General features: G+C 39.5%; 1 protein-coding gene across 1 annotated transcript in view; it reads left to right on the forward strand.

The window, feature by feature from the left end:
• NSF (N-ethylmaleimide sensitive factor, vesicle fusing ATPase) overlaps positions 1 to 21960 on the forward strand; it is a 150787-nt gene that overhangs the window by 101312 nt on the left and 27515 nt on the right. The window contains exons 14-17 of the mRNA XM_059147645.1: positions 1538 to 1694; positions 4875 to 5008; positions 18080 to 18146; positions 20306 to 20385. Of these exons, the coding sequence (XP_059003628.1) occupies positions 1538 to 1694; positions 4875 to 5008; positions 18080 to 18146; positions 20306 to 20385 (438 nt within the window). The remainder of the gene's footprint in view (positions 1 to 1537; positions 1695 to 4874; positions 5009 to 18079; positions 18147 to 20305; positions 20386 to 21960) is intronic.

Here is a 21960-nt window from a genome sequence, read left to right on the forward strand (position 1 = left end):
AAAGTTACTGAACAATGGAAATGACTTAATCTTTTGCTGCTGTCATTTGCAATAGCGAAAATTTTAGAGCCCAGCCTGACTGATTTATCCCAAGATTTTTTTTAATGAAAATATTTTGGCTACCAGGAAGGGGAAAAACTAAGATAACTTACTTAAGTAATTAATAACTTACTTTTATTTATTGCACGGATCTGGGGGATAAAACAGAAAATAAAATGACAGGATAAGTAGGGAAGACTCCTACATATGGTTGGGCTGGGGGGGGGGGGTTATTGTTTCCTGGTTCAGGTATCTTGCTGCTGCTCTTGTGAGGCTTGGACTATGTACTTGTACTTGGATTGTCTACCTATTTCCTACAGTAGCCATTCAACCAGTACTTCCTAGGCTCCTCCTTTATAACTTTATATAGGGCCATTCAGTTTCCCATATCCAGAACAGGGAATGATAACTTTCCTCTGTATTCAGGAATCAAAAGACTAGTGTGTGCACGGACAAGAGGGTGGTCTGCAGAGTGATTTGGTGGCAAAGTAACAGAGTAATGAAACCACAGTGTATTGTTAAGAGACAGTATTACAGAGAATGACTTTCTGTGAGGTATAAATTCTAATGTTAACATCATTCCATATGTTGGGTAATGAAAAACTGACTTTTTGAGGGATGTGATAATTTTTTAAGATTTGAAAATCTCAAGACATGTGACCCTTAGATTATGTTGGGTTTTCCTACTCTTGTCTTCACTTGTTAACCTTATGAAAACAAAATTCATTTAAGTCACTAAGTACTAACATTACTGACTCCTCTTGGTAGCTGGTTTGATGGGAGTTACAATGTGAAAGTAGAAGTTGAAAATGAAGAGGGATGTGATTGAAGCTCTAAAACGTAGCGAGCACACTTAAGATGATTATATATAGTAATTGCTTTTATTTCTGTTTTCTCATACTTTAGTCTTTCAGTATAGCTGCCCATTTCTACCTCCTTGTAAATCTTTTATTTAGAAACCTAGGCTAACCTTGGTGCCATTGAACTTATGTCCCCTGCTACCTAGCTGATGTGGACAAGATCTTCTCATTACCATTCATTTCCCATTTGAATCCAAGACACCTACAGTCAGTGTGAGGATAGTATCTCCGTCTGCTGAGCCAATTGCTTCTAATTTCTAAGTCCGTGACCTCTTTTTCTCTTTGTTCTTAACAGAAGGCTACATCCAACATACTCCTTACAGAAACAAGTGCATTGAAACTACCCTTTCTCAGAGATTTATGAGGGTGTGGGCTCTTATAGAATCTGACCATAGAATCTATGTTTTATTCCATTAAGTCACCCAAGGTAACTCCCCTAACCACTAGGTAAAAGGATAAATGAGAAATTATAAAATAATGGTTTCTTTGTTTTTGCTTTTATTTGCTTTTTAAGCTTTTTACATTAATATGGGATATTGCTCAGCTCTTTTAGTGTGTAGGAATTACTACTCATCTTTAAGTATTTTCGTTTTTATACTAACACCCAAAATGCTTTAAATTATCCTTTTCCTCCATAGGCATTTGGCACAAACCAAGAGGATTATGCAAGTTACATTATGAATGGTATTATCAAATGGGGTGATCCAGTTACACGAGTTTTAGAAGATGGGGAGCTGCTGGTTCAGCAGACTAAAAATAGTGACCGCACACCACTGGTTAGCGTCCTTTTGGAAGGTGAGAAAGAATGAGCAGATGGCATTAAAAGCAAAAAACAAAACAAAACAAAACAAAAACCCCAAAAAACTAAAACCCCACTTTTAGAAAGTTATTTAGCACATTCCAGAAAAATGAAATATTTTCTATTCTAAATCTATTCATGATCTAAAAATAGTGATCTAGTCTATGTAACAATATTGTGTGTAAATGAAAATTTTCTTGGGGTAGAATGTCACTGATGAATGATAGCAACTAGTTTTCTTGTGGGATAATATCTAAATTTCTGTTACTTACTAGACTGTATGCTACCACAGAGTACTTGAGTCAATTAAATAACTGTCCACTGAGTGCTATGTTATGTAATAGACTATATGATAGCACATAGTACTCAATTCAATTAAATCAGTATTCATTGAGTAAAATGCTTTAGGCATTGAACTGGTTGCTGGAGATACAAGGACACAGAACTCGGTCTGATCACAAAGAAAAGACATGTAAACAAATTCTTAACTACAGTATATGTGTGTAAATGGGTGTGTGAATGCAAGTCACTTTGCCCAGGGATGATCAAAGAAAGTGAAGGATAGTGTTTAATTTAAACTTTGAAGGATTAGTTAGGATTTTACCAAGTAGACAGAAAAGCAGGGACATTCTATTCACTAGTTACTTGTTTACAGTTATGATTAGTACAACAGAAAGGTTTGTTGAGTCCACATGACAGAGGGATCTAACTTCTTCCAAAGTCTGGGAGTGAGGGCCTCCTAAAACCCATAAGCCAAGACCTGAAGGATGAGGAGAAGCTGGCCCAGCAGAGTAATTGGGGAAGGTGTTCTGGGTAGAGGGAGCAGCAGGTGAAAGAGGCCTGGGGAGGAAGGGGATTGAAACAGATAGGGGCATTGGCTAGACATGACACTAAAGGAGTAGACAGGAGCCAGTTGGTACACAGTCTTGTAGACCATATTGAAGATTCAGTCTCTGAGGGACAATAGAAGCCATTTGTAGGGCCTTACGCAGTGAAGTGACATGGTAAGATTCGTATTTTCAAAACATTATGAGTGCTTCATGGTAGAGAATAGATTGGAGGGTGAGAAAAGATACAGGAGAAACCAATGGTTAGAAGCAGTTGCATTAACGCAACTTAATGAAAGCTGATTGTGGTTTAAAGTTACATAGGGTAGGGGCTCCCGGGTGGTTCAGTCGGTTAAGTGTCTGCCTTTGGTTCTGGTCATGTCCCAGAGTCCTGGGGATGGAGCCCCGTGTTGGGAAATCCCTGCTCAGCAGGGAGCCTGCTTCTCCCTCTGCCCCTCACCCTACTTTTTTTTTTTTTTACGATTTTATTTATTTGACAGATCACAAGTAGGCAGAGAGGCAGGCAGAGAGAGAGAAGGGAGGAAGCAGGCTCCCCGCTGAGCAGAGAGCCCGATGCGGGGCTCGATCCCAAGACCCTGAGATCATGACCTGAGCTAAAGGCGGAGGCTTTAACCCACTGAGCCATCCAGGCTCCCCAGCCCCTCACCCTACTTGTGCTCTCTCTTATCTCTTTCTCTCTCAAATAAATGAGACTTCATTATTATTATTAGTTATTAATCACAATTAAGGAAACATTCTTTGAACTGTTATTTGCTGATCACTCTTCTGGCACTTTACACTTATCTTATTTAAACCCCACTTTAATCCTCTGAGGGCATATGCTTCCGTTTGGCCTATTTGGTAAATAGGGAAGCTAAACTTAGAAATATTAAGTAACTAGATTGAATATGGGGAAGTGTTATTAAGTATAACCGCCAGGTTTCTCGTATACATCGCCTGGTAAATGGTGCTATTTGCTAAGATTGGGAATACTGGTGAAGAAGCAGATTTCAGGAAGAAAAACTATGAGTTCAGTTTTGGATATGTTGAGTTTGAGGTTCCTATAAGATAATTCAATTGGGAATATTAACAGCCCATTGGATATGTGGGCTCAGAAGAGAGGCCTGGGTGGCAGTAACATTCATGAGTTGTCTGTATATATAGACTGTTGTTGAATCCATGGGAGTTGGGTAAGGTGGCTTACAGGAGGGGTGTAAGTTGAGAAGAAGAGGGGGCCTAGAACTGATCTCTGAGATATGTCAACATTTAAAAACCAAGTAGAGCAGGAAGAGTAGACAAAGGAGACTGAGCAAGAGGTAAGAGGGAGAGAAAGAGAAGGAGCTCTCACAGAAGTCAAGAGAAGTATTTTTAAAAAGAGGAGTTATCCATGTATCAAATATTCCTAAGAAGCCAACAGGTAAAATATCTGTTGAATTTGGTGACCTAGAGATCATTGGTGACCCAGATGGGAGCCTGGTTCCGTGTAATGGCAGGGGAAGCCAGAGGGTTTGTTTGAGGATGGAGGGAAAATGAAAAGTGAAGGGGGCCAGTGCAGAAAAATTGTTTGAGTAGTTCCATTTTGAAGGGAGAAGAAGGAGCGATGTTGAGGGGTGTGAGTCCAGAAAGAGTTTTGTGCTTTGTTTATTCAACTGTTAGGTAGACTAGAGCGTGCTGAAATGCTGTTGGACAGACTGTAGGGAAGAGGAAGAGATGGAACAAATGGGGAAGAGGATGTAGAGAGTGTCAAGTTCCTGAGAAGATGGACAGGAAGAATTGGTTGGTTCATGGATGGAACAGGGACTCCTCTTCCATTTCACAGAAGGGAGAGAGGAAATGTCCAGAGACAGTTAAGTTTACAGATTTGGTTGCCTTTGTGAGAAGGCCTGACTAAATCTTTAAAATTTTCGCGTTTTAAGGCACATTTGCTTCTATAAGGCAGCTTTTCCCTGCCCGCAATGTCATCTCATAAAAAGATCATATTTTTTTGTTAGACCTATGATTTGTTGGAACTCATACCGTGAGTATGGATATGCATTTGAACGCATTCTGTTTCTTTTTAAGAAACAAAACCCTTGCATTTTATGTATTTAGCCTGAAGTTTGAAAGATTATGACTGTGAGAAAGAAGGAAGGAATGTATTTCATCATACCTTTGAGAAATGCTAATCAGTTCATTAAGTTTAGTTGCTAATAAATAAGAGAAAACATGTCTGCTATAAAATTGTGTCAGGAAATGTTAATGAGCTACTAGTTGAGACCTCAGTACATTGTGGATAAACGTTTAAACTTGTTTTATTCCCTTTTGCTTAGGTTGGCTTTTTTCCCCTGACTTGCTCCTATCTTTGCACAGGCCCTCCTCATAGTGGGAAGACTGCTCTGGCCGCGAAGATTGCAGAGGAATCCAACTTCCCCTTCATCAAGATCTGTTCTCCTGATAAGATGATTGGCTTTTCTGAGACAGCCAAGTGTCAGGCCATGAAGAAGGTATCAAGATTTTTACTTTCATTTTAATCTCCAATCTCTTAGATACGGGTGTGTACACATGTACCTCTGTATCGATCTTTGTACATGTATATATGTAAAAGCCATAGCAACTATGTTCTCAAGTGGAGTTAGATTATCAGCAGAATTGGGGGGGAAACAGTGACTGTGTTTTAGGTAGATTTAACTTTGTAATATGTTCCTTTTTTTTTTTTTTTTTTTTAAATGAACATATAATGTATTATTTGTTTCAGAGGTACAGGTCTGTGATTCATCAGTCTGTAATGCATTCTTATTAACATTTCTTTATCTTCCAAATTATGGACTTTTTAAAAGATTTTATTTATTTGAGAGAGAGAGCCAGAGAGAGCATGAGTGTGGGGAGGGGCAGACAGAAAGGGAGAATCAGACTCCCTGCACAATAGGAAGCCTGGTTTGGGGCTCGATCCTGGGATCATAAGATCATGACCTGAGCCAAAGGCAGATGCATAACTAACTGAGCCACCCAGCCGCCCCCAAATTTTGTTTTGTTTAATACATATTACAGTTAATTTTTATTTCTTAGGTTTGTATTGACTCAACTGAAAGAAAGATCAAGTTAAAAGTATTTGAATAGCCACCCTTGGGTGGCTCAGTCAATTGAGCATCCCATTCTTGATTTCTGCTCAGGCCACGATCTCAGGGTCCTGGGATTGAGCCCTGCGTTGGGCTCTGCTCTCAGTGCAGAGTCTTCTTGGACCTCTCCCTTTGCTCCTCCCCTTGTTCACATTCTCTCTCTCTCTGTCAAATAAATAAATAAAATCTTTAAAAATAAAAGTATTTGAGTGGAACAAATTCATTTAGGATTTTTTTTTTTAAGATTTTATTTATTTGACAGACAGATCACAAGTAGGCAGAGAGGCAGGCAGAGAGAGAGGGGGAAGCAGGCTCTCTGCTGAGCAGAGAGCCTGATGCCGGGCTCGGTCCTGGGATCATGACCTGAGCCGAAGGCAGAGGCTTTAACCCACTGAGCCACCCAGGTGCCCCTAGGATTTTTTTTTTAATCAGTGTACAGAATCACAGTATTTGGGGTCAATTAGGTTGACTACATAGTTTGGGAAAGAACGGAGGTACATCATTGGAAAGATAGTCTCAAAACCCCTACAAAGGGATGGTGGTCTATTAGGACAGTCAGAGTCTGCTTGGCAAGTTAGTGCAGTCCTCATCCTTCTTCCTTTCTCTGAGTGCCGTGTGTCACCTTCTTAATGCAGCTGCTTTGAACCATCAGTGAAAGAGCAACAGAGAATAGAATCTTAGAGCTGAAAGGACTCTAAGACCCTCTGGTCCATCTCTCCTACATTCAAACAAATGCCGTGTATGGCTTCTAGGATAGTAAGTGGCTGCTCTTTAAAAACAACCAAAGTCACTGATGAAAATGTAGTGATCGTTTCATGTCCCTTGGTAGCTTGTGTTCCCAGTGATACTCTGATTTGGTATACTCCCAGGCAGTGAAGAAATTTTTTTTTTTTTTTTTTTTTATCTAGTTGAAGTATTTCTTTTACTTAAATCTGATTTTTTCATGCTTGATCTTTCTTAGCTATGAGAATCAGAATCCAAGAAAAGAACTTTGAGGATTGAGGTGCTGCCTATAAAGACAACTCCAGAGTTCTTTAAACTTGCTCTTGGGCCCCCACTTTATAAAGATGGAGGGTACAGTGTCTTTAGTTTGTTGTTGTGTTTTTTTTTTTTTTTTAAGGGAAGAGACTGCAGAGGAAAGATGATATTTTAAAAGAAGTAGTTTCCCAAAAGATGTAAGTTTGAGAGGCTAGCTTCTTGTTTGGTGAGATGGCAGAAGATTGTTCAAGTAGCATGCTTGAAATGGATGGAGGGGGCCCGAGCTTGAACCAGGATTCGTGTCCTGTGCACTGTAGCATCAAGGTAAATATTCTGTGGGGCGCCTGATGGCTCAGTTGGTTAAGCGTCTGCCTTTGGCTCAGGTCATGATCCCAGGCTCCCCGGCCAGTGGGGAGTCCGCTCATCCCTCTCTCTCTCCCTCTGCGCCGCCTCCTGCTTGTGCTCTCTCTCTTACTTGCTCCCGCTCAAAAGAAAATAAAACCTTTGAAAAAAGGTAAATATTCTGTGTGAAAGTCTTTGAAGTTAGTGTGAAAGAGAGGGAAATGTTGCCAGACAGAAAAAGAACTTAAATATCACAGTCCGTTTATTCTGTGTCCGAGGTGAAACCAGTAGTAGCTCTCCTGGGGAATATCTAGACAGAATCATTAGAACCAGTAACTTCCCTAATGTAGGTGGGGGTGGCTTTTCTTTGTTTTTGGGGGTTTTTTTTCTCCCCCTCTAAAGGGAACCTAAACAACTTCTTATGGTGAAACTTTAAATAATAGCCCTTGGAATCTGTAGCCATCGAATGTAGCATTTAATTGAACAGCTAATTCTGTTCGTATTTCCATAACCCCATCCATTCCTCGTACGGGTTCTGAAGTAGTCGTCTCCTTTGCAGATGGTAAATTACTCCATTGCTTTTCCCCAGCTGCCAGCTGCTACCTCAGATGTACTCAGAGATGTGGGTGGAATGGTCCTAGTTTTTCTATAAAGTTTTAAAAAAGCACTTTAGGCTCCTCCAGATCAAAGCTGCTTTGCAAGTGTGAGATATTATCATTTTTATTATTTTAATCTCTTGCAAATTGACTTGAGGGGGGAAGGTAATATGTGCTGGGTTTAGAGGCTTAAATGGTTAAATTAATGGCTTAATAACTTATGATTTAATCTTTAAATTGTTAAAGCCTTTCAAGGTAGAGTTTTAGATGAGTGGAAGGCTAAGGAATAGAAAAATAAGTGTCTATACAAGCTTATTCAAAATTGTTCTGATTCATGATTCACTGTCTGCATCATCCATGCACCCTTAAAGTTACAAAAATTATTTCCATGTCACCGGTATAATAAATTTGTATTAGACTTTTTTATTTTCTCTGGAAAAAAAAAAATGTTATCCCCTGAAACTAAAGTACATACAGGAGCAGAGAAAAGAATGAAGCATAGGTGTCTTAGAAATATATTAGAAATATTGCAAAATCTTTCCCTGCAAATAGTTTTCACATTGTTGCCTAATGATAGGTTGACAAAAGCCTGCGGGCTCAAACCAGTCTAAAGGTGCTAAGTCTTCCAAGCTGCTTTTGAAAATGAAATATAAATGCCATTCCTCAGTACTTCTAGTCTACCTCCCACTGCTGTTCTCTTCCCTTCATTTTTAGTGTTAGGATGGGAAGATATTTTTTCTTTTTTTTTTTTTCAGAGCACAAATAATTTGTACTTTTTTTTTTTTTTAATCAATTCTGGAAAGACATTTTTTCCCTTTTAAATGCTGCTCTTCCCCAAAGATGCAGCTTTTCTAATCACACACACACAAAAAGAACACACAGAAGGAAAAAAAAAAAAAAAAAAGGAGTCTATATTTGTCCTTCAGTTTTCTTCTGTACTCAGATACACACACACTCTCACACACACATACACACACACACACACACACACACACACACATACATTGGGGATCACATTGGATATACCGTTTTATTTATTTATTTATTTTTAAAGATTTTATTTATTTATTTGACAGAGAGAAATCACAAGTAGATGGAGAGGCAGACAGAGAGAGAGAGAGAGAGAGAGGGAAGCAGGCCCCCCGCTGAGCAGAGAGCCCGATGCGGGACTCGATCCCAGGACTCCGAGATCATGACCTGAGCCGAAGGCAGCGGCTTAACCCACTGAGCCACCCAGGCACCCGGATATACCGTTTTAAACCTGCTTTTTTCACTTAATATATTATGGGGTTTTTTTTTTTTTGGTGTCATTAAAATGTATCTCAGTATTATATTAATAGCTGTATAATATTTGTTTAAACATTCCCCCTTTGCATTCAGTTTGTTTCCAGGTTTTTTCACGATTAAATATAATATTCTGTAGAACCACCAAACTTGGGAAATCACTACTCCCCATTTTCTTAATAGATTTTTCTTTCTTTTTTTAAGGATTTATTTATTTCATTTGACAGACAGAGATCACAAGTAGGTAGAGAGAGAGAGAGGAGGAAGCAGGCTCCCCGCTGAGCAGAGAGCCCGATGCAGGGCTCAATCCCAGGACCCTGGCATCATGACCTGAGCCGAAGGCAGAAGCTTTAACCCACTGAGTCACCCAGTTGTGCCCCCTTACTAGGTTTTTCTTTCTAAGAGTAGCATCATATTTTAAGGGCTGAGAACTTGGGCTTAAGTCTCAAATAGATCTGTCTTTGTTTCCCAGCTCTACCACACTTACCAGGTCTTGCAGTCACTTAACCTATAAGCCTCTGTTATGTCTCCTATGAAATGAAGATAATATTTAGAATTAAGTGAGATGACAATCTATGTAAAGTATCATGCAGTGCCTTGGGATATCATATGAGCTCAATAAAGTGTAGTGGTTATTTTTACATATCATTATTACTGTATATACATTTCCTACAGAATTAGGTTTGCTAAAGTTAAAAACATTAATATTTTGAAGATTTTTGATAAATATTGGTATCAAAACTCTTATGTAAAAATACTGCTGATTTCTACAGTCTACATCTTCGAAAAGTTATACCAGTTTACACTCACAATCCCATCATGTGAGTGTCCATTGCCTTGGACTCTCACTGACACTTGATGTTATTAAAATATTTTTTTTGCAAGGGCACCTGGCTGGCTCAGTCAGTGGAGCATGTACCTCTTGATCTCAAGGTTGTGGGTTCAAACTCCGTGTTGGGTGTAGAGATGCCTTAAAAATAAAATCTTTTAATAATTTATTAAAATATTTCTTGCCAATTCGAGAGGCAATAGATTAGCATTTAAAATTATTTCTTCAGCTACATTTTAATGACTAAGTGCTCGAGTTAAAAGATTTTTTAAGTGTTTTGTAGTGGCAATAGTTCGTGATACTCAGAAATATGATAGTTTCATATAACTTTAGCACATTAATTTTTGTTAAAGAGAGGTGGTCTGATTTGTTGCCTCATAGAACGAGCATCTTTATGTACCATTTTATTACTTAAACCAAGAGGGAAGAGTTTTTGTTAGTAGAGAGGGTCGTTCAGCTTGCATTAATGAGTATCTTAGATTTAATTGTAATTAAGCTATTGCTTCTTGTTCACATATGGGTGATGCTAAAATACATGAAAGTAGTTTATTTTCAATTAATTTAAATTTTACCTTGTACTTCTCTTAATTTGCTTAATAAATCCTTTCTCCTTGGATGAACTCCTCAACACTGCCATTATCCTCACATTGGGGGGTGGGCAGGGTGGAGATACCATATGTTCCATTAAGATGTTTGAAGTGTTTACAGATCTTCTTCTCTCCCATTTTATGTTTGTTTCCCAGCTCCATTCTATTTTTAAATTTTAGTTCCTTTATCCATATTCACAAGTGTATTTTTTAAAAATCTATTTTACTAGTTCTATTAGTGGCATTTTTAAAAAATCTATTTTACTAGTTCTATTAGTGGCATTACATGAACAAAACAGTAGAGTTTGATTTTAACTAATGACCAAATCTTGATGCTTCCTGAGTACACAATCAGTACAGAGATGAAATAGAACAGTCCGATGTGTCTGAACTGTTTGAACAAAATTAAGTAGGAATATCTGTGATCTATAAAACTATACCCATTAATAACATAATATAGTCTTGTTTTTAAAGGACTGAAAATTAATGGAAGAAATTTTCCTTTCCACTAGCTTTGCAAGAAGGAAATAATCTTCTTTGAATATCCTCCTGTAAATCCCACTGCAAATTGTAGTCTGTACAGAACAGAATCATGGTGCCTAATCCTCCTCTTTTCATGGTTTAGTCCATACAAAGAGCAGAGCTGGAAATTGGATCTTTTGACAGCAGTTACTAAGCAACAGAATTTGGATGTTTTTGGTTAACATCCTAATATATCATGTAGCTGATTTGTCGAAGTTTGTGCATGTATTAACTGAGACAAGTGGACACTCCGGAAGTGACTACTGGTCCCCGTATGACTGGGGGGGTGGGGGGGGTGGGCGCGTGTTGTTTTGTTTAATACACTTTGTCTTCTGGCGTTTATATCTCTTTGGCACACAAAGGAGGATGGTGCAACCTTTAGGAGAACTTTCAGACTTTGTGACTTTTTATATTATTAAGAATATCCTACTTTGGGGTTTGTGTTATATGAAAAATGAAGGAATTTTTCCTGAAAAGCAGGAAGAACAAATGAAGGATTTTTAAGGTCATTCCAGGAAGCTTTAGTACTTTGCCAAAAGTTTAGGTCCACTTCCTGAGGCAGTTTCATTAGAAGACAGCTAATGTTTGCTTGGTCTACTCCCAAGTTATTTTTAGAAACTAGAGATTATTACTGATAGCACCGATTTGAATTTGCTCATTTACGTTTTTATATGCTACCAAATATGATTAGGGTATGCTTTCAACTAATTGCTGACAGATTTACTGCATTAGGGATTTTCTAAGTCATCAGATTCGTACTGTCATCAGATTCCTACTAAGTACTTCACGCCAACCACTTCAGAACTGAGATGAACTCTTTCAGCCCCAGAAGAACCGGAGAATTTGGCTTCACCTACCTCAGAGCACTAATGAGGTTATAGAAAATGGAGGATGGAATCCACTTAGAACACGCTTTGCTGTGGTTTGTGATTCTGAAAGGCTGGGATTAACATGGAGCGAATGCTGGCGCGTTCCCATTTGTATTCACGTAGACTCCAGAACCGGCAGCTGCTGCCCCTCCCGTGCACACAGGTGGCTCCCGGCTTGTCTGTAGATTCCAGGAGTGGGCTTGGTGCCTGCAGCGCTTGCAGTGTCCTTGAGGGCCATACTCAGACCTGCCCCAGCCCCTGTGTGGCAGGAGCCCCGCACCTCCCTTTGCACAGAGTGTGCATAGTGCAGCCGGCATGTTCTCGCCTTCAGCTCAGGCTCCTCGTGTTTCAGTTTGTCTCCTGTGACTTAGTACCTACCTTTTACAGGAGAGGTGGTACCAGAGAGCAGAAATAGACTGTGGGATTCTGTGTGTTGTAGAGATACTATTCATCTTCTAGAATAGACCTCTCATTATGTCCATGTTCACTGGGGCCACTCTTTCACCCACTTTTTCTTCCTTTAGTTCTTCGGATTCTTTTTCTTTAGCCTTCTCTTTCAGACTTCTCCCCAGGCTCTGAGACTATCTATACTGATCATTTTACCTGCCCTATAGGAAGCAGCCCGATAGAACTTAGGTGACCAGACATTCCAATTTGTCTGAGCAGTCCTGGTTTTTACCTGTTGTTCCAGAATGATTATTAACAGCGGCCCCCTTTCAGGTGTCTGGGTTTGCATGATAACTACTTACCTGATCCCCAACGGATAACCTCCTCAACAAGAAAGTCCTAAGTGGCATACATTTATCTTACTAAATGAGAGGATCTAAATTAATTTTTAAATAAATTTTGTAAAAATTAAATTTAAAAATTTAAATTTAAATTTAAATTTAAAAATTTAATTTTTAAAGAGTCTTCGACGTAAAATTTAAATTTAAATTTAAATTTAAATTTAAAAATTTAATTTTTAAAGAGTCTTCGACGTACAGCCCCCAGCTCCAGCTGCAGCCAGTCTGCCTAACTGTCCTTCGGCGTCATTCGATCAGGAGCTGGCTCTCTCAGTGCCGGGCGCTCTTAGGAGGGGCAGGTTTGGCACATCAGAGCGGGCAGTTTGTACAATTGTATTTTTTCTGCATCTTTCTTTCTGGTACCTCTCCTCCTTTTTGCATTTAGCTATCTAGAGGTGCGGTAGAACTTCCCAGGTCACTGTGTAAATCTCTCACTTAGAGATTCACCTGGCAGCTAATCACATGTACTTGGCCATCAAGTCTGAGTGTCCCCTCAGTGAACATCGGACTAGGGCCGGGCCCCGGGAGTGAGGAGCAGAAGGGGCTGAGGAGTGGGCTGAAAACAAGGATCCAGAGGAAGAGTGGTGACCTTACATTACACTAGTGACTCGGTGAGGTAAAGAATTACGTGTGTAAGAAAAAGAGGTGTGTGTATTTAAATTAGAGTCAAGTCGCTACCCAAAGGAGTTTCAGTTGACCTGTCAACTGAAACTGGTCAAGTTACAACTGGAATCGCACAGCCTTTGTCATGGTTAGTAGGTTGTTAAGGGAGCCCTGAGTGCTCCTCTCCTCATGATAGTAATTAGTACATTAAGAGCTGTTAAAAAAAAAAAAAAAAAAAACCAACCCTACATTAAATGACTGCCATAGGTACTTTTCTTCTCAAATCTTATAGGTAAATCATGCAGTCAGCTATGAAGTGATTTGTAATGCTTGGTGAACTCAGTGTCCGACGTAAACTGGTGAGACAGCGGACAGTTTAGCATCAGTTTTGACCCCAGTAACGTCCTGAGTTCCTGGAGTGGTAGAAACTCTGTACTGTTCTCGAGAAGGGAGAGGGTTGACTCGGGAAAAATGGAGTACTGCGGATAGCCAGGCCTCTGTGTCCCGGCCCCTGTGGCTCTAATCCACACTAGTACAGCCCGACACACAGAATCATATGCTTGCATCAGAGCCTTTAGCAGAATTCCGAAAAATGATTTGAAGAGGGAGCGTTCTGAAAAGTGACTCCTTGACATCACCAGAGTTTATACGATACCATGTTGACTGCTATCTTGGTCTAGTCTTACAAAACAAAAAACAGAACCAAGAACTACAGTGAAATTGTTTCTAAACTTTTCTCCTGTCTTGGATTCACCAACTCAAAGCTTGGTCATTATGTATCAAGAAGCTGAAATAAATTTCCTGTTTTTCTTCCCTATTTTGGAGGGGGGGGGGAGTTGGTAGTGGTATAGAGAGAGGTAAAGAGCTCCTCTTTCCTCGCTCTTTCCATGTACTCATGATCCATTCCCAAACCAGCATCTCTCCTGCCCTCTATGTCAGTAGTCAAACCAGAAGGAACCCTCAACTCCAGTTTCCTCCTCATGACCAAACCCATTCATGTAGTTCTTGGTTCTTCAGTTCTGCCTCCTGAATATCTCTAGAATCCATCCATTTATCAGAACACCCACTCCCTTCCCACTTCCAGACCACCATTGTCTTTCACCTGGAGTTCTACAGTATTAAAAAATGATTGCTCCCCTCTGATGCTTTTCTATATATCAGCCACAAAAATGTTTCTAAATCATAAAGCTGATATGGTGATCCATTGTTTAAAATTAGTGGCTTTTTATTGCCTTTATAATAAAATTTCAACTGGTGTGAAATTTGTAAGACCCTCCAGTTCCAGGTTCTTCTGTCACCTCTTCTCCCATCTACCATTCCCCACACATACCACACTCCTCTTCATTTTAATTCTTCTTAACTATATGTCAGTTCCTGAATTTTCTCACTCCAAGCCTCCTAATATTCTCGCTCTGCTTAGAACATTTTCTTCCCCATTTTCCACTGATAGTTTATCCTTCAGATCTCAGCTTAAATGCCACTTCCTAAATTTAGGATACTGTCGTTGACTAGGTAATCCTCCATGTCAGTTAGGATAGGCTAAGTTATGCTGCAGTAACGAGCAACTCCCAAATCTCAGTGGTTTAACAAGTTAATTTCTTGCTCATCCTACATGTCCGTCGTAGCCCAGAGGAGGAGCTCTGCTCCTTATAGCTTCTCAGACTCACCCTAACACATAACAGAAGCTCCCTCTCACATGTGAGATCGTGACAGCCAAGGCAGGATGAGGGGAATATGGTGAATCATGCAGTAGCTCTAAAGCTCCTTTTAGAAAATGGTATATATTCAGTCATAGTTCATTAGCTAAAGCAAGCCCCATAGTCACCCCTGTCTTGAGAGGGGGTGGGGAATGATAATCCTACCACATGCGAGAGAGAGAGAGAACCAGCACATGCGTGGGTATCCCTAGGGACTACCACAGCTCTGTTGTGTACACTACCAACACATTTCAAGTTTCCTCCAGTGCAGTAATGTCATGCTTTATTATAGTTTCCTATGACCTGCTTCCCCCACTCCAAGCTTTATGGAAGTATGATCATATCTGCCTCATTCATTACTCTCTCCATTGCCCTCATTGATGCTTGATATACAATAGGAATTTGAAAATGTTCATCAAATGAACTCATAGAGTAACACTCTAAGATTTGGTACTTAGCCTGTTACTCTTTTACCTCTGCTATTTCTCCTCAATGTCTCATCCTCTTACCTGGTTTCAATAGTTACTGCCCTGAGGGTGAGCTCCATACCCTGACTTCAGTCATATGTCTCCAACTACTCACTCAATATTTCTGCTTGATGGTAAAATGCATATTTATGGGGCGCCTGCGTGGCTTCATCGGCTAAGTATCTGCCTTGGGCTTAGGTCATTCATGATCTCAGGGCCCTGGGATCAAGCCCTGCTGGTGGGCCCTCTGTTCAGTGGGGAGTCTGCCTCTCCCTCTCCCTCTTCCCCTCCTGCTACTTGTGCACTCTCTCTCTAGCTCTCAAATAAATAAAATCTTTAAAAAACAAAATAAAATGCATATGTATTCTTACAGTCAATATTTATTGATTACTTTCTGGTAAGGTATTCTATTAAGTGATAGGAGGATACAGAGATAATTAAGATAGTACTTGCCTTCAGACTGCTTATATTCTAGTATAATACAAGGAAGAATGTAATGAATCCTTAATATGTACGCAGTATACAAAATGCTATACCGTAGCAGAACAGAGACAGTGGTTTATGGCCAGATGGAATCAGAACTTGTGTTGTTTCAACCACTGAATTCACTGGGCAAGTATAAATACTGTTCTGTGCTGGGTCCCTGAGATGACATGAATCAAGTTTTTATCCACCTCACAATCCAGTGGGGGAGACAGGTAGCCGAAGATGAAAGGGTAAGTGGGATTTTAACGTAGTATGGGGTAGTGACTGAGGGTAAAGGTGATGGTGCAAAGGAAAGCACCAGAAGCTTTCTTGCATTCCAGCATCTCGGGAACATGTATTAACACCAGTGCGGTGTCAGACATTGAATACGTAGCACTGAGGAAGACAATGCCTGCCTTACAGAGCCGATAGGGTGTTGGGAGGAACTTACTATCTGGATTGCCAACATGAGTTGATTCGTTTTTCCATGTTTTTATTTTGCATCTTTGAGGGTGACTTTTGAGCATAAAAAAGACCACGCATAGCTAATTTAAGGCTTAGAAAATGAAAAGTCAACATATTAAGATTTTGTAACGAGACCTAGTTTTTTAACACAAAAGTAAACAAACTTCTATAAAGTCCAATTACATCTCTTTCTCTCTCTTTTTCTGAAGATTTTATTTATTTGAGAGAGAGCGAGAGAGGAGATACAAGCAGGGGGAGTGAGAGAGGGAGGAGCCCCAGGACTCTGGGATCCTGACCTGAGCCGAAGGCAGACACTTAACAGGGCCACCTGGGCACCCCAACATCTCTCATTCTATTTGTAGGTCTAGTGAAATTTAGAAGTTCCTTAAAAGGGGACTTTTACAACTTAATTAAATTTCTTTAAATATGTTAAACTATATTTACACATTTAAAATGTTTAATTTTCTCTGTGAAGTACTTCAGTTATCTAACAAAAAATTGAGTTTCAAAGTAATATTTGTTTAGTAATAAATTAAAATACAACCAATAATATAAATATGGTGAATCTTAGATTATCTCTACTGTTTGTAAGGCTATTTATCTTTTACCTTCCAACATAAAAGTTTATCAAAATGAATTATTCCATGGCCCATTTTAAGTTGAACTAGTAAGGCTAATGTATTAATCTTGATGCGGTACATTTCCTTAATTGTTACAAATACTTTCAAGACCAAGTATACACAAGTTGTCTTTAAATTTAATATGAGGGGCGCCTGGGTGGCTCAGTGGGTTAAGCCTCTGCCTTCTGCTCAGGTCATGATCTCAGGGTCCTGGGATCGAGTCCCCCGCATCAGGCTCTGCTCAGTGGGGAACCTGCTTCCCCCCTCTCTGCCTGCCTCTCTGCCTACTTGTGATCTCTGTCTGTCAAATAAATAAAATCTTAAAAAAAATAATGTGAAAAATATTAATAGTGAAAACTTGATTTACTTTATTTCTGTGCCTAGTGCTTAATTATCTATGGTTCAAATATAACCGCAGCTGGGTGTGGTACATAAGCAATGAATCTTGGAAGACTGAAAAAATAAAATAAAAATTTAAAAAAAAGAAAAGATAACCACTAAGGAATATTATGCCACCCCGAGCCAGATGGGAGGAAGGGTGGTTCCCATCTTGGTGCACTGAGATTATTTATCAACCAGAGGGACTGGGCTGGGATGCGGAAATTAATTCTTACCATTGATATCCATGGGGTGCTCTGAAACTATAACTGGGCCACAATTCTTTTTTTTTTTTTCTTTTTAAGATTTTATTTATTTGACAGAGATCACAAATAGGCAGAGAGGCAGGCAGAGACGGGGGAAGCAGGCTCCCCGCCGAGCAGGGAGCCCGATGCCGGGCTCCATCCCAGGACGCCGGGATCATGACCTGAGCCGAAGGCAGAGGCTTTAACCCACTGAGCCACCGAGGCGCCCCAGGGCCACAATTCTTACCGATAATAAAACAACATACAGTTTTATTCTACCCATCCCTTGTGGCTCCATCTAGCTCTTGAGTCACAACACTGAAGTCACACTCTAGACATCAGAGAGATCACTGTGATACACTTGATGGGATTTGTCCATTGGTTAATGACCACCTGCCCCTCCCCCGCCCAGGTGTGTGTGACACATCCAGCTCACAGGGCTGAAAACAGCATCACCCTTCTTCTGGCTCAGCCAAGGTCCAGTTGTATCCTCTTGACCAAGTCATTTAACTGCTTTGGTCCTCAATTTCCTCACTTTTAGGTTGTAAGAACTCTTAGCTCTCAAATTCTACTAGCTGCTAAATTCTAGTATCGTAGAGTCTGAAATACTGGTATTACACTGGGCTTTGTTTAGGCATTGCTCAAGAATTAACTAAATTTTATCTTCTTGGAACTTTCATAATCATGGAGAGCCGTGAGATAATAAATGGTTTTTACTTTCTTCCAGATCTTTGATGATGCGTATAAATCCCAGCTTAGTTGTGTGGTTGTGGACGACATTGAGAGGCTGCTCGGTGAGTCTTAACTTTCACCATTGTACTTAACTTTCACCATTGTACTATCTTGGCTTCATTACACTAATGTCTCAGCAATTGCAAGAGAAAAATAACAGGTATTTATAAAGTAGAGAGCAACAGAAACACTTTTCTTTGTCTTATAAGGAATTGTGTTATCGGTTCTATCTGGAGTCAGGGACGGAATTCATGTTAAATATGTGTGACTCTAACTCCATCATCAACTGCTCTAACATCAGGACCCACACCTCGTATTATTTTCTTTTTTCCACAGAGCTTTCTGCCATGTAATAAATGATTAATAATTTCCACTGATGGATGTATTTGCTATTTAATACCTCTGAGCTGCCTGTACCCCAGAGTTTCTGCTTAAGAACTTTGACAGAACTAAGGGAAGAAGGGCTTATGAATGGAATGAAATAACACTTGGGAGAAGTGGCAAGTTCCCTGGGACCTCAGTCTCTGTTTTATAAGAACAAGCCCCTGTTACGATGCATTCATTCCAGATTTATCTAATTTTTGCAGTGAAATCAAGTGTACCTGTTTTATAAGAACAGAAACTAGATTCCCTTCCTTACTTATCCCTTAGATGAACTGCGCAGACAAACATGATAACAGTGTTGAAGACATTCTGAAAGTTACAAGTGCTCTACAGTGATTTAAAAAAAAATTTTTTTAAATATCGATTAACCATCTCTTGTCCTGAAATGCACTGCTACCCGATACAAAGATGAATAATAAGACTGTCCCTGCATGCAGCTCACGAGGTATCATCTCCCAGTAAATGCCATTTCATTGCAAAAATTAGATAAATCTGGGATAAACGCATTATAATAGTGACTCAGGATGCTGTATTGAAATTGAACACACATGGTGACTTCATCAACTTCTGAAAATACTACCCAACACCTGAGTGATCTGTTCTTAAGCTGTCCAAAGTGGTGTAGGAATGATTTCAAGTTAACTGTTCTTACCACATTTTCCTCACGATTTTCAGACTTGCTTTAGGTCCTCTGTTATTTATTCTCTTGTTTCTTAAGGCAATGTTTGTTACAGGGCAAAGATGTCCCTATGTATAATAAGGTGAATCTGAGGTCTTAGAAGCTATGTGATAGTTTCATCTAGTGACCTGGGGTTTTTGGTATGCTATTTTTGATACATTTCAACCCAGTTTATAGGATTATTTCTTTAAAAGCTTTTAAGCACAAACTCATAGCTCTGTGTAAATTCCTTGATCTAAACACAATTGAGATGTGTGGTCATAGCAACACTACTGTGTCAGGAATGTGTGCCCTCTGAGTATATTTTCACTTGTATGAATCGTTACTGTCTGTACTTGTTTGTTTATCGATTCCACAAGTAAGCTGAGCCCTTTCTGCTGTGCTGGAATTATTAGGGTCTTGGAAAAAATAAGTGACATGCTGCTGTTGTAGCCGCCATCGGTGAAAATTACTACTAAGTAGAATGTGCTGTGTGTTCTGGATGTTCAAAAAAGGGAAAGAGCATTTTGGACTTCAGAGGGCTGGTGCCTGAAGGTAGTTCTAGGCACAGGCCGGGGTGCGTATATATGCAGTATGCAGAGAAAGTTGACGAGGGGCCGTTTATGCGGAGTCTTGAAGGTTTAGTAGAAGTTTGACAGAAAGTTTTAGAACGTTCTCTGTTCTGGACCATCTGAGGACCAGTCTTAGTGACTCTACCACCATACCGGTTATACTGAAGTACCGTACTTTCATTATTAATTACCATTTCCCCCTTACTCGTTTTCTAATATGTTTTGTTGCTTGTGAGCTTACTGTATTACCAGGCTCTGCAGTAATTTCTTGGAAATGGTTAGCAAGTACACCTGGGTTGTTTTCTTCCTTTAAAAAGACAAAAAACAAACAAACAAACAAACAAACAAAAAAACTATCTCTGAGTATTAGACAACAATGTCTACCTGAATTCAAAATGGATATTTCGAAGCTTTTTCAAAAAATTTACAAATGAGAGTTCTTATTATAATGTTTTAAGCATTCCAGTTATTGGAGATACTATTTTTCTAATTATTATTAGTTGCCTAAGTAAGGACGATGTTTCCTCTTGATGCAGGTAATTTGAATGTTTGGAATATGTGCATGTGTGTATTGAATCCCTAAAACATAATAATGTTTCTCTTCCAGATTATGTTCCGATTGGCCCTCGATTTTCTAATCTGGTATTACAGGCTCTTCTCGTGCTACTCAAAAAGGCACCTCCTCAGGTAAAGAAACATTTTCACAGAATTTTCCCAGTAGATTGCATATAATGGGGCAAACAAGCTGCTAAGTAAGCAAGCGGCCATAAACCTAAAATTCTGTTGCTGAGGGCCTTGGGGTAAGTCATCTGGCCTGGACTTCTGTTTTAAGGTAAATGATTTTCTTAACAGAGAAGTTTCCTTCCTGAAGATCTCAAAATCCTAGTTTTGATTAGTGAGTTCCGTTTTTGTTGTTCTCTAAATTCCCCAGGGTTTTATACATCCCTGGCCACCTCCATCTCCCATGAGAGATCAGGATATTCACGTAGAACGGATTGAATATACATTCCCATTTGTTTCATTTGTCATTTGATAGCTTTTCCCAAGAAATTGTATTTGGGGGTAATTACTTCCTGTAGGCAGATTTTTCTTTTTTCTTTTTTTTTTAAAAGTATTTACAGTTAAGCTTGAATTATGTCTCTTGGGTCTTGTGGCACTTTTGAGGAAGGAGTTCATAGCCAGGATCTCCATTCATGTAGTTGCATTTTTATTGATGTGGCTACTGGAGACTGGTGATTTTGATAACTTAACACATTTAAAAATCATCTATGAGGGTTGGTTAAATATGTTAATTATGTAGAGGCTGCCGGAGCATGTTTGGCTATGATACAAGGCACAAATTCTCTTGACTGATTTTGTATGCTGTAACCTTTGAGAAATGCCAAAGACAGATACAAAGGGGTTAAGCACCATCTTGAAAAACATCTTAATGTTTGTATGGGAATCTTGTATTGGAAGTTAGAGATTTTAAGTAGACTGTATGGAATATATTTCATGTTAAGTTGGTGAATGTGCTTTTTAACAGTTAAAATTGTGTATGTGTGTGCGCGCGTGCGTGCACGTGTGTGCTAGAACTAAAAGTGATGGAACTTTGAAAATTTACTGTATTATATGCATTGTAAGGATTTTGTAATTACTTGTCCATAAACTATCATTCCCAGTAATTGGAGTTTTAGCTCATTCTAAGGCTGAATTTAGAGAAGTGAGTTTATTTTTCCTTTCTATGATTCCTTCAATAAATATGTAAATAGATAAATCTAAAGTTGCTAAAAAAGGGACAGCCAGTTGGCTTAGTCAGTTAAGCATTGGATTCTTGATTTTTGACTTAGGTCATAATCTCAGGGATCTCAGGATCTCTGGGATCGAGCCCTGTGCTGGACTTCCCACTCAGGGGGGAATCTGCTTGTCTTCCTCTCCCTCTGCTCACACACACACACTCTCTCTCTGTGTGTCTCTCCTTCTCTCTCAAATAAATAAATAATTTTTTTTTTTTTTTTAAGATTTTATTTATTTACTTGACAGAGAGTGCTCGCTTCGGCAGCACATATATTTACTTGACAGAGAAAGAGACAGTGAGAAAGGGAATACAAACAGGGATAGTGGGGGAAGCAGGCTTCCTGCTGAGCAGGGAGCCCGATGCAGGGCTTGATCCCAGGACCCTGGGATCATAACCTGAGCTGAAGGCAGACGCTTAATGACTGAGCCACCCAGGTGCCCCAATAACTAAAATCTTTAAAAATAAATAAATAATTTGGGCACCTG

Source organism: Mustela lutreola, chromosome 15, assembly GCF_030435805.1.
Source record: "Mustela lutreola isolate mMusLut2 chromosome 15, mMusLut2.pri, whole genome shotgun sequence".
Taxonomy (NCBI): Eukaryota; Metazoa; Chordata; class Mammalia; order Carnivora; family Mustelidae; genus Mustela; species Mustela lutreola.